Source organism: Melopsittacus undulatus, chromosome 30, assembly GCF_012275295.1.
Source record: "Melopsittacus undulatus isolate bMelUnd1 chromosome 30, bMelUnd1.mat.Z, whole genome shotgun sequence".
NCBI classification, from domain to species: domain Eukaryota; kingdom Metazoa; phylum Chordata; class Aves; order Psittaciformes; family Psittaculidae; genus Melopsittacus; species Melopsittacus undulatus.
The window spans coordinates 135,938-155,426 of NC_047556.1; the positions used below are offsets into that span (position 1 = coordinate 135,938).

The window sequence follows — 19,489 nt, forward strand, 5'->3', positions numbered from 1 at the left end:
TAACCCATTATAACCCCATTATAACCCATTATAAACCATTATACCCCAGTATAACCCATTATATCCCATTATATCCCATTACCCCCCATTATCCCCCATTATAAACCAGTATATCCCATTATAACCCATTATAACCCATTATATCCCAGTATAACCCATTATATCCCATTATCCCCCATTATCCCCCATTATCCCCATTATCCCCCATTATAACCCCATTATCCCCCATTATCCCCCATTATAACCCATTATCCCCCATTATCCCCCATTATAACCCCATTATCCCCCATTATAACCCCATTATCCCCCATTATAAACCAGTATAACCCCATTATCCCCCATTATAACCCATTATCCCCCATTATAACCCATTATCCCCCATTATCCCCCATTATCCCCCATTATAACCCATTATCCCCCATTATAACCCATTATCCCCCATTATCCCCCATTATAACCCATTATAACCCCATTATCCCCCATTATAACCCATTACCCCCCATTATAACCCATTATCCCCCATTATCCCCCATTATAACCCATTATATCCCATTATCCCCCATTAAAACCCATTAGCCCCCATTATATCCCATTATATCCCATTAACCCCCATTATAACCCACTATACACTCACCCTTCACCGTCACGTGACCCTCGAACCCCGTCGCCTCGTGCCTCACGGTACACGTGACCTCCGTAAGCCCCGCCCCCACCTCCGCCGCCCCCGCCTGCAGGTACCGGCCCCCCCCGCTGGCCACGCCCCCCGACGCAGGGTACGTCACGGGGGGGCGGGGCCCCTGGGGGGCGGGGCTCCAGGTCACGTGGACGGGGGGGGGGGTGAAGCCCGAGGCCAGGCAGGCGGCGCTATAGGGTCCTATAGGGTCTATGGGGTCTATGGGGCCTATAGGGTCTATGGGGCCTATGGGGCGGGATGTGGGGCAGGAGAGCAGCGGGTACAGCGATGGGGGCGTCGGTGGAGCTGTAATAGAGAGAGAGACATAGAGAGACATTGGGACCCATAGAGACCCATAGAGACCTATAGAGACCTATAGAGACACATAGAGACACATAGAGACACATAGAGACACATAGAGACACATAGAGACCCATAGAGACACATAGAGACACATAGAGACCCATAGAGACCTATAGAGAGACATAGAGAGACATAGAGACACATAGAGACCCATAGAGACCCATAGAGACCTATAGAGAGACATAGAGAGACATAGAGAGACATAGAGACACATAGAGACACATAGAGACACATAGAGACACATAGAGACACATAGAGACCCATAGAGACACATAGAGACCTATAGAGACCTATAGAGAGACATAGAGACACATAGAGACCTATAGAGACCTATAGAGACACATAGAGACCCATAGAGACACATAGAGACCCATAGAGACCTATAGAGACCTATAGAGACCTATAGAGACCTATAGAGACCTATAGAGACCTATAGAGACACATAGAGACCCATAGAGACACATAGAGACCCATAGAGACCTATAGAGACCTATAGAGACCTATAGAGACCCATAGAGACACATAGAGACCCATAGAGAGACATTGGGACCCATAGAGACACATAGAGACCTATAGAGACCCATAGAGACATATAGAGACACATAGAGACCCATAGAGACCCTATAGGGACCCATAGGAACCTAAGGGCACCCATGAGCACCCTGAGTGTCCCCCCCTGCCCCATAGATCCCCCCTGCTCTATATGGTCCCCATAGCACAGCTCAGCTGCCCCATAGGGACCCCTGCCCTATAGGTCCCCCCTGCTGTATAGGGTCCCTATAGCATGAATCAGCTGGAGCCAGCCCCATAGAGACCACCTGCCCCACAGGGACCCCTGCCCCATAGATCCCCCCTACACTATAGGGTCCCTATAGTACAGCTCAGGAGCCAGCCCCACAGAAACCCTGTGCCCCATAGGGACCCCTGCTCTATAGGGAGCCCTGCCCTACAGGTCCTGCCTGCTCTATATGGTCCGTATAGCAGAGCTGAGCTGCCCCATAGGTTCCCCTACACTATTGATCCCCCCTGCTCTATAGGGTCCTATAGCACAGCTGAGCTGGATCCAGCCCCATAGAAACCCCTGCCCCATAGGGACCCCTGCCCTATAGAATCCCCTGCCCATAGCAGGCTCCTTCCCTATAGCTTCCCCTACACTATAGCGTCCCTATAGTACAGCTGAGCTGCCCCATAGGTTCCCCTGCCCTATAGGGACCCCATAGCACAGCTCAGCTGCCCCCTATAGCCCTCCCCTGCCCCATAGGGAGCCCTTGCTCTATAGAGTCCCTATAGTACAGCTCGGATGGACCCTGCCCCATAGGGAACCCATAGCACAGCTCAGCTGCCCCATAGGGACCCCTGCCCTATAGGGACCCCAGCCCCATAGGTTCCCCTACACTATAGGATCCCTATAGCACAGCACAGCTGGAGCCAGCCCCATAGAGCCCCATAGAACCCCATAAGGAACCCTAGCCCCATAGGGACCCCAGCCCCATAGGTTCCCCTACACTATAGGGTCTCTATAGTACAGCTCAGCCGGACCCAGCCCCATAGAAACCCGATGCCCCATAGAGACCCCTACACTATAGAGACCCCATAGCACAGCTCAGCTGCCCCCTATAACCCTCCCCTGCCCCATAGGGACCCCCTGCTCTATAGAGTCCCTATAGTACAGCTGAGCTGGAGCCAGACCCATAGAGCCCCATAGGGACCCCCTGCTCTATAGGGTCCCTATAGTACAGCTCAGCTGCCCCATAGGGAATCGGTGCCCCATAGCTTCCCCTACAGTATAGGGACCCTATAGTACAGCTGAGCTGCCCCATACGGACCCCCTGCCCTATAGAATCCCCTGCCCCATAGACCCCCCTGCCCCACAGGGACCCCATAGCAGAGCTCGGCTGCCCCATAGGGAATCAGTGCCCCATAGCTTCCCCTACACTATAGGGTCCCTATAGCACAGCTCAGCCGGATCCAGCCCCATAGAACCCCCAGCCCTATAGGGACCCCATAGCTCAGCTGCCCCATGGGGACCTGGTGCCCTACAGCTACCCCTACACTATAGGGTCCCTATAGTACAGCTCATCTGGATCCAGCCCCATAGAAACCCCTGCCCCATAGGAACCCCATAGCACAGCTCAGCTGCCCCATAGGGACCCCCTGCCCCATAGGGACCCTCTGCCCTATAGAGTCCCTATAGTACAGCTCAGCTGGAGCCAGACCCATAGAGCCCCATAGGGACCCATAGAGCCCCATAAGGACCCCTAGCCCCACAGGGACCCCCTACTCTATAGGGTCAGTATAGCACAGCTCAGCAGCCCCCTATAGCCCTACCCTGCCCCATAGGTTCCCCTACACTATAGGGACCCCATAGCACAGTTCAGCCGGACCCAGCCCCATAGAACCCACTGCCCCATAGAAACCCTCTGCCCCATGGGGACCCCCTACTCTATAAGGTCCCTATAGTACAGCAGAACTGCCCCATAGGGACCCATAGAGCCCCATAGGTCCCCCCTGCTCTATAGGGTCCCTATAGCACAGCTCGGCTGGAACCAGCCCCATAGAAACCCCTGCCCCATAGGAACACCATAGCACAGCTCAGCTGCCCCATGGGGACCCCTGCCCTATAGGGACCCTGCCCCATAGCTTCCCCTACACTGTAGGGTTCCTATAGCACAGCTGAGCAGGATCCAGCCCCATAAGGACCCCCTGCCCCATAGGGACCCCTGCCCTATAGATCCCCCCTGCTCTATATGGTCCCTATAGCACAGCTCAGCTGGAGCCAGACCCAAAGCGACCCCAGCCCCATAGAATCCCCTGCCCTATGGGGGTCCCTGCCCCATAGCTTCCCCTACACTGTAGGGTCCCTATAGCACAGCACAGCTGGAGCCAGACCCATAGGGATCCCCTGCCCTATAGATTCCCCTGCCCCATAGAGACCCCTGCCCCATAGGTCCCCCCTACTCTATAGGGTCCTATAGCACAGCTCAGCTGCCCCATAGTGACCCCCTGCCCTATAGATCCTCCCTGCTCTATAGGATCCCTATAGCATGGATCAGCTGGACCCTGCCCCATAGAACCCTCTGCCCCATAGGAACCCCATAGCACAGCTCAGCTGCCCCATATGGACCCATGCCCTATAGGGACCCCTGCCCTATAGCTTCCCCTACACTATAGGGTCCCTATAGTACAGCTCAGCTGGAGCCAGACCCATAGAAAACCCTGCCCCATAGGGACCACCTAGTCTATGGGGTCCCTATAGTACAGCTGAGCTGCCCCATAGAAACCCCCTGCCCCATAGGAACCCCAGCCCCATAGCTTCCCCTGCTCTATAGGGTCCGTATAGTACAGCTCGGATGGACCCAGCCCCATAGAGACCCCATAGCACAGCTGAGCTGCCCCCTATAACCCTCCCCTGCCCCATAGCTTCCCCTACACTATAGAGCCCCTATAGTACAGCTGAGATGGACCCTGCCCCATAGGGAACCCATAGCAGAGCTGAGCTGCCCCATAGGGACCCCTGCCCCATAGATCCCCCCTACTCTATAGGGTCCCTATAGTATAGCTGAGCTGGAGCCAGACCCATAGAGCCCCATAAGGACCCCTAGCCCCACAGGGACCCCTACTCTATAGGGTCCCCATAGCACAGCTCAGCTGCCCCATGAGGACCCCTGCCCCATAGACCCCCCTGCTCTATAGGGTCCTTATAGTACAGCTGAGCTGCCCCATAGGGACCCCAGCCCCATAGGTCCCCCCTGCTCTATAGGGTCCCTATAGCACAGCTCAGGAGCCAGCCCCATAGAACCCCCTGCCCCATAGATCCCCCCTGCTCTATAGGGTCTCTATAGTACAGCTCAGCCGGAGCCAGCCCCATAGAAACCCCTGCCCTATAGATCCCCCCTGCTCTATAGGGTCCCTATAGCACAGCTGAGCTTTGCCCAGCCCCATAGGGACCCGGTGTCCCATAGGTTCTCCCACACTATAGAGACCCCATAGCACAGCTCAGCTGCCCCCTATAGCCCTCCCCTGCCCCATAGCACCCCCTGCTCTATAGGGTCCCTATAAGCACAGCACAGCCGGATCCAGCCCCATAGAAACCCCTGCCCCATAGAAACCCCATAGCACAGCTCAGCTGCCCTGTGGGACCCCTGCCCTATAGGGACCCCTGCCCCATAGATCCCCCCTACACTATAGGGTCCCTATAGCACAGCTCAGCTGCCCCCAGCCCCATAGAAAACTCTGCCCCATAGAACCCCCTGCCCCATAGAAACCCCAGCCCCATAGCTTCCCCTACACTATAGGGTCCCTATAGTACAGCTCGGATGGAGTCAGACCCATAGAAACCCTGCCCCATAGGGACCCCATAGGGACCCCTGCCCCATAGCTTTCCCCTGCTCTATAGGGTCCCTATAGTACAGCTCGGATGGACCCTGCCCCATAGGGAACCCATAGCACAGCTGACCTGCCCCATAGGGACCCCTGCCCCATAGGTCCCCCCTGCTCTATAGGGTCCTATAGTACAGCTCAGCTGCCCCCTATAGCCTTCCCCTGCCCCATAGGTTCCCCTACACTATAGGGACCCCATAGCACAGTTCAGCCGGACCCAGCCCCATAGAACCCACTGCCCCATAGGGACCCCTGCCCCATAGATCCCCCCTGCTCTATAGGGTCCTATAGTACAGCTCAGCTGGAGCCAGACCCATAGGGACCCCCTGACCCATAGAACCCCCAGCCCCATAGGGACCCGGTGCCCCATAGGTTCCCCTACACTATAGGGTCCCTATAGCACAGCTGAGCTGGACCCAGCCCCATAGAACCTGCCCCATAGGGACCCAGCCCCATAGGGACCACCTAGTCTATGGGGTCCCCATAGCACAGCTCAGCTGCCCCATAGGGACCCCCTGCCCTATAGATCCCCCCTGCTCTATAGAGCTGCTATAAGCACAGCTCAGCTGGACCCAGCCCCATAGAAACCCTCTGCCCCATAGGGAGCCCCTGCCCCATAGATCCCCCTACTCTATAAGGTCCCAATAGCACAGCTCAGCTGCCCCACAGGGACCCCTGCCCTATAGCTTCCCCTACACTGTAGGGTCCCCATAGCACAGCTCAGATGGACCCTGCCCCATAGAAAACCCAGCCCCATAGAACCCCTACCTCATAGGGACCCCCTGCTCTATAGGGTCCTTATAGTACAGCTCAGCAGCCCCCAGCCCCATAGAAATCCCAGCCCCATAGGGACCCCTACACTACAGGGTCCCTATAGTACAGCTGAGCTGGAGCCAGCCCCGTACAGAGCCCCTGCCCCATAGAACCCCCAGCCCCATAGCTTCCCTCTGCTCTATAGGGTCCCTATAGCACAGCTCAGCTGGAGCCAGCCCCATAGAGCCCCATAGGGACCCATAAGGACCCCCTACTCTATAGGGTCCTTATAGTACAGCTGAGCTGCCCCATAGGAAGCCCTGCCCCATAGAATCCCCTGCCCCATAGAAACCCTCTGCCCCATAGATCCCCTCTGCTCTATAGGGTCCCTATAGCACAGCTCGGCTGGAGCTAGACCCATAGAAACCCCTGACCCACAGGGACCCGCAGCCCCATAGGGACCCCATAGCACAGCTCAGCTTCCCCCACATAGGAACCCTATAGTGAGCTCCTGCCCTATAGATCCCCCCTACTCTATAGGGACCCCTGCCCCATAGAGCCCCATAGCACAGCTCAGCTGCCCCTCTGCCCCATAGGGAGCTCCTGCCCCATAGCGACTCCTGCCCCATAGATCCCCCCATTCCCCATAGGATCTGCTACCCCATAGGAGCCCCACACTATAGCTTAGATGTATCCAAGCCCCATAGAGGACCCCCTACCCTATAGGGACCCATAGAACCCCACAGAGACCCATAGAACCCCACAGAGACCCATAGAACCCCACAGGGACCCCCAGCCCCATAGAGTCCCATAGAGACCCATAGGGACCCATAGAATCCCACAGAGACCCATAGAACCCTATAGGGACCCCCAGCCCCATAGAGACCCATAGACCCCCATAGGGACCCATAGAAACCCATATAGACCCATAGAGCCCCATAGAGCCTCATAGAGACCCATAGGGACCCATAGAGCCCCATAAGGACCCTCAGCCCCATAGAGCCCCATAGAACCCCACAGAGACCCATAGAACCCTATAGGGACCCCCAGCCCCATAGAGCCCCATAGGGCCCCATAGGGAAAGCCTTACCCGCATGGCAGCAGCTCTGCCCCACACATGGTGCAGTGGAGCCCATCCCCCTCCACTTCCTGTTTCCTGCCTGACACCTGTGGGGCAGCCCCATAGAGACCCATAGAGACCCATAGAGACCCATAGAGACACATAGAGACCCATAGGGACCCATAGAGACCCATAGAGACCCATAGAGACACATAGAGACCCATAGGGACCCATAGAGACCCATAGAGACCCATAGATCCCAGTTTAAACCCAGTTTAAGTCAATTTTAACCCCAATTTAACCCCATTTTAAGCCCCCTTTAAGCCCAGTTTAACCCCAGTTCAAGCCCAGTTTAAGTCCAGTTCATTCCAGTTTAAACCACTTTAAGCCCAGTTTAAGCCTAGTTTAAACCCAGTTTAAGCCAGTTTAAACCCAGTTTAAACCCAGTTTAAGCCCAGTTTAAACCCAGTTTAAACCCAGTTTAAGCCCAGTTTAAGCCTAGTTTAAACCCAGTTTAATCCCAGTTCAAGCCCAGTTCATTCCAGTTTAAACCAGTTTAAGCCCAGTTTAAGCCTAGTTTAAACCCAGTTTAAACCCAGTTTAAGCCCAGTTTAAACCCAGTTTAAGCCCAGTTTAAGCCTAGTTTAAACCCAGTTTAAACCCAGTTTAAGCCCTGTTTAAGCCCAGTTTAAACCAGTTTAAACCCAGTTTAAACCAGTTTAAGCCTAGTTTAAACCCAGTTTAAACCAGTTTAAGCCCAGTTTAAACCCAGTTAAAACCCAGTTTAAGCCTAGTTTAAACCAGTTTAAACCCAGTTTAAACCAGTTTAAGCCCAGTTTAAGCCTAGTTTAAACCAGTTTAAGCCCAGTTTAAGCCTAGTTTAAACCAATTTAAATCAGTTTAAGCCCAGTTTAAGTCCAGTTTAAACCAATTTAAATCAGTTTAAGCCCAGTTTAAGCCCAGTTTAAGCCTAGTTTAAACCCAGTTTAAACCCAGTTTAAGCCCTGTTTAAGCCTAGTTTAAACCAGTTTAAGCCCAGTTTAAACCAGTTTAAATCAGTTTAAGCCCAGTTTAAGTCCAGTTTAAGCCCAGTTTAAGCCTAGTTTAAACCCAGTTTCAACCCATTTTAAGCCCTGTTTAAGCCCAGTTTAAGCCCAGTTTAAACCAGTTTAAACCCAGTTTAAACCAGTTTAAGCCCAGTTTAAGCCTAGTTTAAACCAGTTTAAGCCCAGTTTAAGCCTAGTTTAAACCCAGTTTAAGCCCAGTTTAAACCAATTTAAATCAGTTTAAGCCCAGTTTAAGTCCAGTTTAAGCCCAGTCTAAGCCTAGTTTAAACCAGTTTAAATCAGTTTAAGCCCAGTTTAAACCCAGTTTAAGTCCAGTTTAAACCCAGTTTAATCCCAGTTTAAGCCCAGTGTAAGCCCAGTTTAAACCAGTTTAACCCCATTATAACCCCACTTTCACCCCTTTCTCCCCATTGCTCCCCCTCCTCCCCCTCTGTCCCCATTGACCCCTATGGGGCTGCCCCATTGAGGCCCTGGGAACCAGTCCTAAGGGGAAGTTCCCACCCCATTGACCTGCTCCTATGGGGCACGAGGCTCTCACTTCCTCTATGGGGCCAGACCCACTTCTCCTTTAGGGCCTTATGGGGCTGCCCCATTGATCCCTATGGGTCCATCCATCCCCATTGACCCTATGGGTCTTCCCATCCCCATTGCCCCTATGGGGCTGCCCCATTGATCCCTATGGGTCTACCCCATTGATCCCTATAGGTCTGCCCCATAGATCTTATGGGTCTACCCCATTGATCCCTATGTGTCTACCCCATTGCCCCCTATGGATCTGCCCCATAGATCCCTATATGTCCTCATTGTTCTCTCCTGCCCCATAGATCCCTATGGGTCTGCCCCATAGATCCCTATGTGTCCTCATTGTTCTCTCCTGCCCCATAGACCCCTATGGTGCTGCCCCATTGACCCCTATGGGTCCACCCCATAGCTCCCTATGTGTCTGCCCCATAGATCCCTATGTGTCTGCCCCATAGATCCCTATGGGTCTGCCCCATAGATCCCTATGTGTCTACCCCATAGATCCCTATGGGTCTGCCCCATAGATCCCTATGGGTCTACCCCATAGATCCCTATGGTGCTGCCCCATTGCCCCTATGGGTCTGCCCCATAGACCCCTATGTGTCTACCCCATAGCTCCCTATGTGTCTGCCCCATAGACCCCTATGGGTCCTCACTGCTCTCCCCTCCCCCATTGCAGACCCCCCCTCCCCCCCCCCCACCCTAACCATTGATCCCTATGGGTCTACCCCACTGACCCCTATGGGGCTGCCCCATAGATCCCTATGGTGCTGCCCCATTGATCCCTATGGCTCCATCCACCCCATTGCCCCTATGGGTCCATCCATCCCCATTGCCCCTATGGGTCCATCTATCCCCATAGCCCCCTATGTGTCTGCCCCATAGACCCCTATGGGTCTGCCCCATAGCCCCCTATGGGTCTGCCCCATAGATCCCTATATGTCCTCATTGTTCTCCCCTGCCCCATTGCCCCCTATGGGTCTGCCCCATTGATCCTATGGTTCTACCCCATAGATCCCTATGTGTCTGCCCCATAGATCCCTATGTGTCTGCCCCATAGATCCCTATGTGTCTGCCCCATAGCCCCCTATGTGTCTACCCCATAGCTCCCTATGTGTCTGCCCCATAGCTCCCTATGGGTCTACCCCATTGACCCCTATGTGTCTGCCCCATAGATCCCTATGGGTCTGCCCCATTGACCCCTATGGGTCTACCCCATAGACCCCTATGTGTCTGCCCCATAGCTCCCTATGTGTCTGCCCCATAGATCCCTATGTGTCTGCCCCATAGCCCCCTATGGGTCTGCCCCATAGACCCCTATGGGGCTGCCCCATAGCTCCCTATGGTGCTGCCCCATAGCCCCCTATGTATCCTCACTGCTCTCCCCTCCCCCATTGCAGACCCCCCCTCCCCCCCCCCACGTCTTCCCATTGGTTCCCTGCTCCTGCCTGGACCTCGTCCCCATTGGCTGCCTGGCCCGAGGCTTCTTCCCCGCCCCCGTCGCCATCACGTGGTCCTCTGACGTCACCGGTGACGTCATCGCCTACCCCAGCCAATGGGGGGGGAGCTCTTACAGCGCCAGCTCCCTATTGGTCGTCCCCATGGCCGGGGTGGGGGAGGGGAGCTTCCGGTGTGAGGTCAAGCATGAGGTCACCCAGAGCGTCAGCACTGAGGTCATTGAAGGTGGGTCAATGGGGTCATATGGGGTCATATGGGGTCAATGGGGTCAATGGGGGCAATGGGGTCAATGGGGTCAATGGGGGCAATGGGGTCAATGGGGGCAATGGGGTCAATGGGGTCAATGGGGGCAATGGGGTCAATGGGGTCAATGGGGGCAATGGGGTCAATGGGGTCAATGGGGGCAATGGGGTCAATGGGGTCAATGGGGTCAATGGGGGCAATGGGGTCAATGGGGTCAATGGGGTCAATGGGAGCAATGGAAGTCAATGGGAGTCAATGGGGGCAATGGGGTCAATGGGGTCAATGGGGATCAATAGGGTCAATGGGGGCAATGGGGGTCAATGGGAGTCAATGGAGTCAATGGGATCAATGGGGGCAATGGGGGCAATGAAGTCAATGGGAGTCAATGGGGTCAATGGGGGTCAATGGGGTCAATGGGGATGAATGGGGATCAATGGGAGTCAATGGGGATGAATGGGGATCAATGGGGTCAATGGGGATGAATGGGGATCAATGGGAGTCAATGGGGCAATGGGGGCAGTGGGGTCTATGGGGATCAATGGGGTCAATAGGAGTCAATGGGAGTCAATGGGAGTCAATGGGGATCAATGGGAGTCAATGGGGGTCAGTGGGGGGCAATGGAGTCAATGGGGTCAATGGGAGTCAATGGGGATCAATGGGGATCAATGGGGATCAATGGGCATCAATGGAAGTCAATGGGGTCAATGGGTTCAATGGGGTCAATGGGGGGCAATGGGGATCAATGGGGATCAATGGGGGTCAATGGGGATCTAATGTGGGTTAATGGGTGTCTACTATGGGTCAATGGCCCCAATTATGGGTCAATGACTCCCATAACATCTCAATACCCCATAACCAATACCCCATAACCGATCAATACCCCATAACCTCTCAATACCCCATAACCTCTCAATACCCCATAACCTCTCAATACCCCATAACCAATCAATACCCCATAACCTCTCAATACCCCATAACCAATACCCCATAACCAATCAATACCCCATAACCAATACCCCATAACCTCCCAATACCCCATAACCAATACCCCATAACCAATCAATACCCCATAACCAATACCCCATAACCAATACCCCATAACCAATACCCCATAACCAATCAATACCCCATGACCAATACCCTATAACTGATCAATACCCCATAACTAATCAATACCCTATATGGTATCAATACCCCCTATAGGCTCCTCCCTCTGCGCCCCCTCCCCCTCCCCCCCCCCCCCCCCCTCTCCATCCGCCTATTGGTCGATCCCAGCCAATCAGAAGCCGGCGGCTCCGTCCTCCTCCTGTGCCTATTGGAGGGCCCGGGGGTGGGCGGGGCCACGGTCACGTGGTCGGCGGACGGCGATTGGCTGACGTCACGGGCGGAGGAGGTCACGTGCGAGCGCTGCACCAATGGGAGCGCGGCGAGGAGGAGCGCGCTGAGCGTCAGCAGGGACCAATGGGAGCGGGGGTCAAAGTTCGGGTGCGCGGTGAGAGCCAATGGGGTTGAGGCGGAGGCGGAGACGGAGAGGGGGAGGTTCTGTGGAGGTGAGTGGGGAGACTGGGAGTACTGGGAGGGGATACTGGGATATACTGGGATATACTGGGATATACTGGGAGGGGTAATGGGGGTAATGGGGATACTGGGAGGGGATACTGGGGGTAATGGGAGGGGGTAATGGGAGTACTGGGAGGGGTAATGGGGATACTGGGATGGGGTAATGGGGATAATGGGGGTAATGGGAATGGGATAATGGGGGTAATGGGAGGGGGTAATGGGGGTAATGGGGATACTGGGAGTACTGGGAGGGGATACTGGGGATACTGGGAGGGGTAATGGGGGTAATGGGGGTAATGGGGGTAATGGGAGGGGGTAATGGGGGTAATGGGAATGGGGTAATGGGGGTAATGGGGATACTGGGAGGGGTAATGGGGGTAATGGGAGGGGATACTGGGGGTAATGGGGATGGGGTAATGGGGATAATGGGATTGGGGTAATGGGGGTAATGGGAGGGGTAATGGGGGTAATGGGAGGGGGTAATGGGGATAATGGGAGGGGGTAATGGGGATACTGGGAGGGGGTAATGGGGGTATACTGGGGATACTGGGGATACTGGGAGGGGTAATGGGGGTAATGGGGGTAATGGGAGGGGGTAATGGGGGTAATGGGGGTAATGGGAATGGGGTAATGGGGGTAATGGGGATACTGGGATGGGGTAATGGGGGTAATGGGAGGGGTAATGGGGATACTGGGGATACTGGGAGGGGGTAATGGGGATAATGGGGATACTGGGAGGGGTAATGGGGATACTGGGGATACTGGGAGGGGTAATGGGGGTAATGGGGGTAATGGGAGGGGGTAATGGGGATACTGGGAATACTGGGAGGGGTAATGGGGATAATGGGGATAATGGTAATGGGGTAATGGGAGTACTGGGAGGGGTAATGGGGATACTGGGAGGGGTAATGGGAGTACTGGGAGGGGTAATGGGGATACTGGGAGGGGTAATGGGGGTAATGGGAGGGGTAATGGGGATACTGGGAATACTGGGAGGGGTAATGGGGGTAATGGGAGGGGGTAATGGGGATACTGGGAGGGGTAATGGGGATAATGGGAGGGGTAATGGGGGTAATGGGAGGGGGTAATGGGGGTAATGGGATGGGATAATGGGGATAATGGGGATACTGGGAGGGGTAATGGGGGTAATGGGGATGGATGGGGATGGGATGGGGAAATCTGGAGAAATTCAGTGGAAATCTGAGAAAATCTGGGGAGAATTCAAGAAATTTGATGGAATTTGAGGCAAATTTGTGGAAATTTTGGGAAATTTGTTGAAAATTGAGGAAAATTTGTGGAAATTTGGGGAAATCTGATGGAATTCAAGGCAAATTTGTGGAAAGTTAGGGAAATCTGATGAAATCTGAAACAAATTAATTGAAAATTGTGGAAATCAGATGGAATTCGAGGCAAATTTATAGAAATTTTGGGAAATCTAATAGAATTCGAGGCAAATTTGTGGAAATTTCAAGAAATCTAATGGAATTTGAGGCAAATCAGTTGAAAATTGTGGAAATCTGATGGAATTCCAGGCAAATTTGTGGAAATCTAATGGAATTTGAAGCAAATTTATGGAAATTTGAAGAAATTTGATGAAATTCTAGGAAAATTTGTGGAAATTTAAAGGAATTTGGGGCAAATTTGTGAAATTTGGGGAAATCTGTTGGAATTCGAGACAAATTAGTTGAAAATTGTGGAAATCTGATGGAATTTTAGGAAAATTTATTGGAAATCTAATGAAATTCGAGGGAAATTTGTGGAAATTTTGGGAAATCTAATGGAATTCGAGGCAAATTTATGGAAATTTGTGTAAATCCGATGGAATTTGAGGTAAATTTGTGGAAATTTTAAGAAATCTAATGTAATTTGAGCCTAATTTGTGGAATATTGTGGAAATCTAATGGAATTTGAGGCAAATTTGTAGAAATTTTGAGAAATTTGTTGAAATTCGAGGCAAATTTGTGGAAATTTTGGGAAATCTAATAGAATTTGAGGCAAATTTATGGAAATTTGAAGAAATCTGATGAAATTCTAGGAAAATTTGTGGAAATTTGTGGAAATTTAAAGGAATTTGAGGGAAATTTGTGAAAATTTAGGTAAATCTGATGGAATTTGAGACAAATTAGTTGACAATTGTGGAAATCTGATGGAATTTTAGGAAAATTTATTGGAAATCTAATGAAATTTGAGGCAAATTTGTGGAAATTCAAAGAAATCTAATGGAATTTGAGGCAAATTTATGGAAATTTAGGGAAATCTAACAGAATTCAAGGTAAATTCGTGGAAAATTGTGGAAATCTAATGGAATTCGAGGCAAATTTGTGGAAATTTTGTTGAAATTTGAGGCAAATTTGTGGAAATTTGAAGAAATCTAATGAAATTCGAGTTAAATTTATGGAATTTTGAAGAAATCTAATGAAATTCGAGGGAAATTTATGGAAATTTGAAGAAATCTAATGAAATTTGAGGGAATTTTATGGAAATTTATGGAAATTTGTAAAAATCCACCAAAAACCAGTATAAACCAGTGCAAACAGATGAACCCACTGGAATTCCAATAGGATCCTATGTAATTCCCCCCTATAGACGCCAGTACAGAGGTGGAAGCCTCCATCCTGCCCCCATCCCTGGCCGACCTCTATGTCCATCAGAACTCCAGCATCACCTGTATGGTCTCCAACCTCCCATCCCATAAGGATGTGGGATTCACCTGGAGCCGGGATCAAGGGACCCCATTGGACGTCGTCGCCGGCCCCATAGAGGAGCTGCCCAATGGGCTCTATAGGATGAGCAGCTCCATAAGGATCTGTGCTGACGAGTGGAATTCTGGGGAGAGGTTTTCCTGCAGCATCCGGGTCCCGGAATTCCAGGATCCCATTGTCAGGTCCATCCGGAAGGAGACGGGTAGGAAATGGGGTTGGGGTCCATTGGGATCCATTGGGATGGGCAATGGGGTTGGGATCCATTGGGATTGGCAATGGGAATGGGAATGGGGTTGGGATCCATTGGGAGGCAATGGGAATGGGAATGGGGTTGGGATCCATTGGGATCCATTGGGATTGGCAATGGGGATGGGTTATGGGGTCTGGATGCATTGGGATAGCCAATGGGAATGGGGTTGGGATCCATTGGGATCCATTGGGATGGGCAATGGGAATGGGAGCCAATGGGGATGGGTTATGGGGTCTAGATCCATTGGGATAGACAATGGGTAGGGAATGGGGTTGGGATCCATTGGGATCGGCAATGGGAGCCAATGGGGATGGGCTATGGGGTCTGGATCCATTGGGATCGGCAATGGGAATGGGTAGGGAATGGGGTTGGGATCCATTGGGATCGGCAATGGGAATGGGAGGCAATGGGGATGGGTAGGGAATGGGGATTGGGATCCATTGGGATATCCAATGGGGATGGTCTATGGGAGATGATGGTCTATGGGATGGGTCTAAGTCAACTGGAAGGGTCTAAATCCATTGGGATATCCAATAGGGATGGTCTATGGGAAGGGTCTAAATCCATTGGAAGGGTCTGAATCCATTGGGATATCCAATGGGGATGGTCTACTGGGAGATACGTCCAACCAAACCCATAGGAAGGGTCTAAACCCAATAGGAAGGGTCTAAACCCCATATGAAGGGTCTAAATCCCACAGGAAGGGTCTAAATCCCATAGGAAGCATCTAAACCCCATTGGAAGAGGTTGGTCTACTGGAAGACAATGGCCAACTAAGCCCATTGGAAGTGTCTAAACCCATAGGAAGGGTTTAAATCCCATAGGAAGGGTCTAAATCCCATAGGAAGGTTCTAAACCCCATAGGAAGGGTCTAACCCCCATAGGAAGGATCTAAACCCCATAGGAAGGGTTTAAACCCCATAGGAAGGGTCTAACCCCCATAGGAAGGATCTAAACCCCATAGGAAGGATCTAAACCCCATAGGAAGCCTCTAAACCCCATCAGAACCATCTAAACCCCATTGGAATTGCCTAAATCCCATTGGAATGGCCTAAATCCCATAGAAATTAACTAAACCCCATAGGAAGGGTTTAAACCCCATCGAAAGCATCTAAATTCCATTGGAACAATCTAAATCCCATAGGAAGGGTTTAAATCCCATAGGAAGGGTCTAAACCCCATAGGAAGGCTCTAAACCCTATAGGAAGGGTCTAAACCCCATAGGAAGGATCTAAACCCCCTAGGAAGGCTCTAAACCCCATAGGAAGGGTCTAAACCCCATAGGAAGGGTCTAAACCCCATAGGAATGGTCTAAACCCCATAGGAAGGATCTAAACCCCCTAGGAAGGGTCTAAACCCCATAGGAAGGGTCTAAACCCCATAGGAATGGTCTAAACCCCATAGGAAGGGTCTAAACCCCATAGGAAGGGTCTAACCCCCATAGGCAGGATCTAAACCCCATAGGAAGCCTCTAAACCTCATCAGAATAGCCTAAACGCCATCAGAACCATCTAAACCCCATAGGACGGGTCTAAACCCCATAGGAAGGCTCTAAACCCCATAGGAAGGATGTAAACCCCACTGGAATTGCCTAAATCCCATTGAAATTGCCTAAACCCCATCAGAATGCTCTAAATCCCATAGGAAGGGTCTAAACCCCATAGGAAGGGTCTAAACCCCATCAAAAGCATCTAAATCCCATTGGAACCATCTAAACCCCATAGGAAGGATCTAAACCCCCTAGGAAGGCTCTAAACCCCATCAGAAGCATCTAAACCCCATAGGAAGCCTTTAAACCCCATAGGAAGGGTCTAAATCCCATTGGAATCACCTAAATCCCATAGGAAGGGTTTAAACCCCATAGAAATTGCCTAAATCCCATAGAAATTAACTAAACCCCATAGGAAGGGTCTAAACCCTATAGGAATTCCCTATATCCTATAGGACTTCCCTATATCCCATATTAACCCCCTCCCCCTCTCTCCCCAGCCCCCAACCCCCGCCCCCCCTCCGTCTACCTCCTCCCCCCCCCTCCGGACCAGCTCTCCCTATGGGAATCCGCCTCCTTGACCTGTATGGCCACAGGCTTCATCCCAAAGGATATCCTGGTGACCTGGACCCACCGGGATCGCCCTATAGATCCCAATGGATACACCCTATACGGCCCCATATGGGACGGGGATGGGTACACCCTATACAGCCAGCTGCGGGTGCCGGTATCCCTATGGGATGCGGGGGATGGGTTCGCCTGTATCGTCGGCCATGATGGAATTCCAATGGGATTCATCCATCGGAGCATGGATAAGGGCACTGGGAAAGCCACTGCTGTCAATGTGTCCGTGGTGCTGAGCGAGGCTGAGGTCACGTGCTATTGAAGGGGGGCTCTGATTGGTCGGGAATGGGATCACGTGACATTGGTCGGGAATGGGATTCCCATATCCCATTGGTTGGGAATGGGGTTCCCGTATCCCATTGGTTGGGAATGGGGTTCCCGTATCCCATTGGTTGGGAATGGGATGGGGTCGCAATAAAGCATTGGTTGGGATGGCATTCCAGTATGGCATTGGTTGGGAATGGGATGGGATTGCATTGGTTGGATGGCGTTCCATAGGTTGGGAATGGGATGGGATTCCCATATCCCATTGGTTGGGAATGGGATGGGATTCCAATGGTTGGGAATGGGATGGTGTTCCAGTAACATAATGGTTGGGAATGGGATGGGATTCCAGTAACGTAATGGTTGGGAATGGGATGGGATTCCAATGGTTGGGAATGGGATGGGATTCCAGTAATGTAATGGTTGGGAATGGGATGGGGTTCCAGTAACGTAATGGTTGGGAATGGGATGGGATTCCAATGGTTGGGAATGTGATTGGCGTCTCCATAATGGGATCAAGCCCCAAAAAGAGGGTTTTTCAGCCCAAAATGGGGCTCAAGAGGGTCAATGGGATGGGTTGGATACTGGGATGGGGAAGAGTGGGATGGGGTGGGGAAATGGGTGGAAAATGGCCAAAATTGGGCAAAAATGGGGGTTTTTGGGGTGTCCATCAAAGATCTTCATGGTCTCTTTGGTTATAAGAGGGTTTTGGGTGGAAAATGGCCAAAATTGGGCAAAAATGGGGGTTTTTGGGGTGTTCACCAAAGACCTTCATGGTCCCTTTGGTTATAAGGGGATTTTTGGTGGAAAATGGCCAAAATTGGGCAAAAATTGTGTGTTTTTTGGTGTATCCTCATGGTTCCTTCACCATAAGACAATTTTGGTCAATAATTGTGTGGAAAATGGGTGAAAATGGGTCAAAATTGGGCCCAAAATGGTGGTTTTTGGTGACCTCCAGGTCGCTTGGATTTTGGTCAAGAATCGGGTGGAAAATGGGTGAAAATGGGTCAAAATTGGGCCAAAAATGGTGGTTTTTGGTGACCTCTAGATCGCTTCAATTTTGGTCAAGAATCAGGTGGAAAATGGGTGAAAATGGGGCAAAATTGGGCCAAAAGTGGCCCAAAATGGTTGTTTCTTGGTGACTTCCAGATCGCTTGGATTTTGGTCAAGAATTGAGTGGAAAATGGGCGAAAAAGGGGCAAAATTGGGCCCAAAATGGCCCCAAAATGGTTGTTTCTTGGTGACGTCCAGGTTGTTTTGATTTTGGTCAAGAATCGGGTGAAAAATGGGTGAAAATGGGGCAAAATTGGGCCAAAATGGCCCAAAATGGTTGTTTCTTAGTGACCTCCAGATCGCTTCGATTGTGGTCAAGAATCGGGTGGAAAATGGGTGAAAATGGGTCAAAATTGGGCCCAAAAATGGCCCAAAATGGTTGTTTCTTGGTGACCTCCAGGTTGCTTGGATTTTGGTCAAGAATTGGGTGAAAAACAGGTGAAAAAGGGGCAAAATTGGGTCAAAAATGGTGGTTTTTGGTGACCTCCAGATCGCTTCGATTATGGTCAAGAATCGGGTGGAAAATGGGTGAAAATAGGGCAAAATTGGGCCCAAAATGGCCCAAAATGGTTGTTTCTTGGTGACCTCCAGATCGCTTCGATTTTGGTCAGGAATCGGTTGGAAAATGGGTTAAAAAGGGTCAAAATTGGGCCCAAAATGGCCCAAAATTGTGGATTTTTGGTGACCTCCAGATCGCTTGGATTTTGGTCAAGAATCGGGTGGAAAATGGGTGAAAATGGGTCAAAATTGGCCCCAAAATGGCCCAAAATGATTGTTTCTTGGTGACCTCCAGATTGCTTGGATTTTGGTCAAGAATCGGGTGGAAAATGGGTGAAAAAGGGTCAAAATTGGGCCAAAAATGGTGATTTTTGGTGACCTCCAGGTTGCTTCGATTTTGCTCAAGAATTGGGTGAAAAATGGGTGAAAATGGGTCAAAATTGGTCCAAAAATGGTGATTTTTGGTCAAGTTTGCCCCATTGACGTCTTCCTCTCCCATCCCAGCTCCAGACCTGATCCCAATGGGAGAG

The 19,489-nt window shown here is 51.4% G+C and overlaps 1 gene segment (V, D, J or C); it reads left to right on the top strand.

Annotated features, from left to right (window-relative positions):
* Nucleotides 1–961: 961 nt before the first annotated feature.
* LOC117437853 (Ig mu chain C region-like) lies at nt 962–17,581 on the top strand. The segment is given in 5 exon segments: nt 962–973; nt 10,219–10,505; nt 11,723–12,069; nt 14,666–14,983; nt 17,021–17,581. Coding segments are annotated over 5 exon segments (1,350 nt in total).
* The last annotated feature ends 1,908 nt before the right edge of the window (nt 17,582–19,489 follow it).